This window comes from Linepithema humile, chromosome 1 (assembly GCF_040581485.1).
Source record: "Linepithema humile isolate Giens D197 chromosome 1, Lhum_UNIL_v1.0, whole genome shotgun sequence".
Lineage (NCBI taxonomy): Eukaryota > Metazoa > Arthropoda > Insecta > Hymenoptera > Formicidae > Linepithema > Linepithema humile.
The window spans coordinates 3,103,428-3,109,427 of record NC_090128.1 but is presented as its reverse complement, the minus strand read 5'-3'; the positions used below and the strand labels follow the sequence as shown (position 1 = coordinate 3,109,427).

The following is a 6,000-nucleotide window of genomic DNA, read 5'->3' as shown; positions in this document are numbered from 1 at the left end:
CTCTACAGCCATCAATTTTAAACAATCTACTACTAATCTTTTCTTTACATAAGATAAGTTGTTTAATTAGGGAGTATCTATAAGTTAAGGGTGTGCTTAAGCGCTTGCGTTAATCAACAGACAAACGAATCATGCGGCGTTTGTTCTCCGCAGCTCCGTCCTACGCCATTGCGCGCGACGGAGGTACGTAGATATGTACGAACGCCGGCCATCCGGCGCGAGAGGTCGATCGATCTCTCTTTCGTCGTTGCGCGGCCACCGTGTCGCTGCCACGCCACTCCGAGATACCCACGTCGTCGTCGTGGCAGCCGCGCTGGTAGGGAGAACGGCGGTAGCTGGTGGTGGCAATCGGGTTTCCGGGGTGTGGCAAGCGAAGAAGCGTCTTTCGCACGGGCCGCCTTCACCGTATGGCATTGGGAAGCTCGCTCTCCTCTCTTACATCGTGACCCGGGTTGGCTCGTCGACACGATGGCGGGGGGGGAGAGAGCAGTCTGATCGGTCGGGATGATGCCGTTGGACGACGGTGTCTGCCCACTGGCGATCGATGTTGCGCGCGCAAGGATCTCGCTTATTGCCTGTTACCAAACGTAGTACCGCACACCGCTGTGGCTGCGTGGCATCGTGGTGGGGCAGTCGGTGTGCGTGGGAGGAGAAGCGACGAGCCAGTGGAGTCCGGGAAGTCGAGCAGCGCAGACGCGTTGTGTGCCGCGCGTTTCCTCGCAGTAACACAACAGTAATCAACTACGGGTGACAACACACGGCGATCACAACCGACGTAGCCGACGTAATCGCAGTCAGCGACGATCAAGGGTGGATAGTGATAACGCGGGAGAGATCGCGTTTGTAGTTGCCTCGAGGAGAGAGAGAGAGAGAGAGAGCACCGGTGGGAGGTACAGACGCCTCTCTCTCGTTGCCGCAAAACCGTCATGTCGACGCGAAGGAACGCCTGGTGACAGGGCGAGGACGAAAGGAGAGAAACAAGGGGACGCCGGCGGACGCCTAATATGCCTTGTCGCGAGTGAGGGTGGTGGTTTTCGCGACTTTCCTCGAAGAGGAAGAACGTCGACGGTGAGATAAATCGCGAGGCGAAACGCAAGAGAGGGAACAGATCGACCGGGAGTAAGAAGAGACTAAACGCGTACGAGTAAGAGTGTCGTCGAGGCGCGAGGAGGGATGCCTACGAAGGGGGAGAGGGGAAAATCGACGGACTTCAGCATCGCGGCCATCATGGCGCCCAGGGGTCCGTCCTTGGGGCATTACCACCTGCAGGGCATCGGCAACGCTGCTGCCATCGCTAATACCAGCCTAGAATGCCCGACCGGCAAGGAATTCGTCACCGATTCTGCCTTGGATCACCGTAAGTTTCATTTTCATCGACGTAATAATTGTTGACGATATTTTTAGAAACCTTTTCTTCCCAGTCAGCCATATAGATGCGTGATCATAACATTTTTGGTCGCGAAGGTTCAATGTATCGTAAAAATGTTGTACTTATTCTTCATTTTGACATGACTTTTGTGTATCGTTCGAGTAAACGTGTGAACAAGCACGTGAGATTTTAAAGTTAGTTACACGTGAACACTTGTTTTCAAGTTGATCATAGATACATAAAATTTGTCATTCAGTGCCGCGTGAAAAGATTGGAGCTATATTGTTGCGATAGGTGTAAAAGTCAGAGGCAGATAACAATTTCAGAAATGATTATTTCGTAGTAACTTGGTTGTGCACTTGGCATTAATTTCATTGCTTATCAATAATCACTACTTGGATAACGTTAATCTTGTGAATTGTTTGTTATTGACATGCTGACATAATTCCAAACGATAAGATAAGAAAGTTGAAAAACAGGAAGTCTAGCGATAATCTTGTAAATATTGGATTGTTTGAACTGTCGTTTTAAGTAGAAATTATTTGTCATTAATCAGCATATAAGAATTTTTATGAATTGGTTCTTAGGCTTTGAAATGTTTGAGCAAAGCATATTCTTACGAGCTCGCAGCAAATCTGATTGCATGTTCATTAGAAATAGTATAATTCAATTAACTCATTGATTGATGTTTTTACTTTTTTTATCTTTACTCAATTCGCGCAGTTTTGATAGGAGTTTGTCATCCACGAGCCGTTAATCTGTTAATTCAGTGTTATCGTTTAAGCAAGTCGGATTTGTGCTTATCAATCGTTTGTGCATTTTTCCTTTCGGACTTTCTATCTTTATATTACGTGTCACTCATTAAGATTATTAAGTGGCATTTTTTTAAACAGAGTTATCAGTAAACTTTAAACCCTTTGTTTGACTCGTTTTGAAACATTTAAAACGTGGCATTTGTACATCGACATTTTCGTGGCACGTCACGACAATGGAAAGTGTCAGAAATAAACTATCGCAAATGGAACGCGGACGCAAAAAGAAACGAAGTTGATGGAAATGTCAGGCGTTAGTGATAAACGCGAACGCGACTTGTTTCGCGCATTGCTGCCGGCAGCGGTGGTCGTAAACGATGGAACGCACTTTGCAACATCGTCGTAAAACAATTTAATCGTATCTTCATGGCGTCGTGAGGAACCGTAATGTAGTCCGTCACGAAGACAGACCCTAATTCCGTACAGTCGGAAACGAAAACGCGTTTAAGAAAATTTCTTCATCTCTATTTTTTTTTTGCAGTTGCCGATTTATTTTTATACGTATTGAGATAGTGTTCTCGTCCAGAGTCATAGAAATAATTAATAATATTATAATGTTACGAATAAACATGAAGAATTAAAAATTGTTAAACTAAGTTTTGCATTTCTATGTGAAAATATTGCAGATAATGTGAGAAAAAGCAGTCGGTTTTTTAGGAAGAGATATAACTGAAATATTGCGAATAATAAAATATTAAATCACTTTTGTTAAAACTGAATTAATATATTAGCTGCATAAAGAAATACCCTCTGACTACTTTATAGCTTTTCGCAGTTTAAATAATATAAGGATTGTTCGTTGTGTCGCTTTGTGCGAATTATATATGCGAATTTTAGAATCTTCTCAGTTTTAAATTCCCATTTTCCTCTTGATTTACTTTTACAATTGTATCATTGTTTTTTAAAAATTTATGCTATCCTCAACACTTTAATTCTAATAATTATTCGTACTTCTGATATTTCGAGAAATGTCACATGCACCGTTGCACGTGTCATCGCGGAAAATCCGATTTAGTAAATCAAATCATTTCACGTTTGTTAGCGCCGCAATAAAAGTCTTTTCGGGTTGCAGAAGGTTAAGTTACGGGTTCATCTTAGGGTTAACTCAGTTTACGACTTAACGAGCTTATTTAAAGCTTGTTGCTGGCGTAGAGTGTACACTACTTTGTCCACATTACGGCTCGCTTTTCTATCCGACGGCCTGCTCCGTCCGAGCGAACGGGCTATTATGCTCTCGCATCTGTTAACTTCAGGATTTTAGCTATTAGTCTAACTATTATTGAAACTTGTAAATATACTCAAATCTGTAATCGCATTTATTTCCAGTGATGCTTTTCAAATCAGCGTATGAATATTGTCTTTGTTAATGATTTAAAAATGAGGTAAACGTTATTAAAAGTATCATGAACTATCAATCTTTCCAATATTGAAGTTTTCAAGTCTTAGGATTTTCGAAATTTTGAATTTTGCAACTCTTAGGCTTTTGTTTAGATATTTTAATCCTTAAATAATCTTTTTCAACAAAAATATCTGAATTAATCACAATTGCACAGACATTATTAGAATCCAATTATCAGGTAGTTTATTAGAAAATTGATATAAAATCTTTTTAGATGCATTAAAAAATTTAAAATGCAAAATAGAAGTTATTTTTATACGCAGAATATACATTTTCTCGTTTTTCATGTATTTTTTTCATATTTGCATCGAAATTAACTTTACCGTAATTTTCGCGATGTGGAGAGAATGTTATTGAGGTTCACAATAACACAATAATAAGATTCTCATTCTACACCCAATTTTATCCGTGTACAACAGTACATTAGTCTAGGGTAAGTGTTGATCGCACACTGTCCCGTTAATTAGGAATACGCGATTCATCAGGCGTTGCGCGTCGGGAAAAAAGCGTCGTTTGGCAAGCCGAGCGATAATTAGCGTCCAAAATAGCGGTCGCACTCATGCAGCGGGAACGCCGGCTGCGACTGACGCTGCCAACAAATTGCGCGTAAATTTTACCTGTTCGCACCAGAATTAACGAGCATCCGCTAGACGTGCTAAGCAGATGGTGATCTAAAGAGATCGGAGATTCTCGAGTTTCCGTAAAGAATCTACAGATTTATGGCACTTTTCCGCGACGAAAGAAACTCGATGCAAATTGGATGTAGAACTCGCCAAGAAACATACGTACAGAACTGCGAAGTTACGTAAAGCTCTACGTTAATAACAGCACTTTGTTATTTAGACAAAAGTGTTGAGGAGTTAGATGGAAGATTTTATCTCCGAACGATTTGAGTTTAAATGGGATTTTTTAAAATCAGATTTTGCACTATAATAACATAATACTTCAGGATTATAAAAACTCCACGGTTGAAGAAAATCTCACACCGTGAAGATTGCGGTTGATAAAAATTGTGCGCTTAATTATAAAAAAAAAAAAAACTGAGTTTACGACGTGTGGGAAACAATCAGTCAGCAATCGGAAGATGCGCGCGTACACGCGGATATAAAAATCGCGTAATACGGACAGGCGTCGCATGTGCCGTCGGCCATTGCGAGACTTTAGTCATACGTGTGCAGTTTATTGTATCAGCATTGCGAAATTATTGTCGCGTGTGTGTATTCTCTCGTGAGCGCGACAATGTATGTAATGGTCGATGTACTGCGGTGCAATTATAAAATGCGCGCGATAAGGTAATTATAAAATTACAAGATAAGACATGTGTTAACATATTTAAATGAAGATCACCATACTTTGGTACGCAATCATAATTTGTTTTTTTTTTTAAATATTTGAGAAATCTTTTAATAGTTTAGTTTCTCTTCCTCTTTCAAGGACTTATTCAAGAAGTAAGAAGTAGTAAGACAGTTTCACAGGATATATTGTCAAGTTCAAGTATATGAAAAAACACGAGCGTTCATTTACATTCGCGATTCATAATAGCATCTCTACTGGCTGATAACATCTTATTTCGCATTATCCACATCGAGAGATGCAAGCGCAAAAAAAGAATGAGGAGAAGACGAAGCGGGAAATGACAGAGAGAGAGAGAGATAAAAAAGGCGCGGCTCGCGTTTTTCCATGCAACCCGCACTTTTGTGCCGCGAACATGAAACGCTCGGTGTGTTTTTGTCGCCGGGCAGAGACTCGTCCGCCGCCTTTCAACCAGTAATCACATTAGCGCACTTAACGACGCCATTACACTCGCCGGCGGCGATCCGGCGGATTCTTAATTGTCGCCGCGCTCGCGAGCACTCGCCGCCTTCTGCGGAGTGGGCGAGCATTAAATACCGGCTGCGCGCAATTAGAGATTCATGGGATCCGACGATATCGTATCGCTATGAGCGATCGCAATCATTGTCCCCGACAAATGCATTATTCCGCGCGCGCGGAGCGGCGCAAAAAGACGCGCCGCGGCGCGAGTAACGATCGTCGGCTAACCCAGATTTGAATTGATTACGACGCGAAGCGCGAGCAATTTCTTGCCTGCTTTATTCCTTCCTCCGTTTCTCTCCTCCCGTCGGCGGTGTCGTTTTTCGTTATTCCCGAGATCGTCGACGAGAGTGCCGCTTCCCGCGCGAGATCCGAAACCGGTTCGCGTATCCTTGCGCTTCCTCGTCTAATTTCCTAGGTAGCGAAATCGGATTCGTTCGTCCGCGCGCCGTCTTGCATGCGCGAAATTAGCGGATCCGTTACAAACCGGTTTAAACCCTCGCCCGCCCAATATACGCACGGCTACGTATATTTGGAAGAAGGGTACTCGAATTAAGGAATTACGTGAAGTGAAACTTGAGCTTCGGTTGTACTTTTCGAAATACGCA

The 6,000-nt window shown here is 42.6% G+C and overlaps 1 protein-coding gene across 1 annotated transcript in view; it reads left to right on the top strand.

Annotated features, from left to right (window-relative positions):
* The first annotated feature begins 599 nt into the window (after window positions 1-599).
* LOC105674665 (T-box transcription factor TBX20-like) overlaps window positions 600-6,000 on the top strand; it is a 53,031-nt gene continuing 47,630 nt past the window's right edge. Inside the window, exon 1 of the mRNA XM_012371167.2 lies at window positions 600-1,357. Within this exon, the coding sequence (XP_012226590.2) occupies window positions 1,174-1,357 (184 nt within the window). The 5' untranslated portion in view covers window positions 600-1,173. The remainder of the gene's footprint in view (window positions 1,358-6,000) is intronic.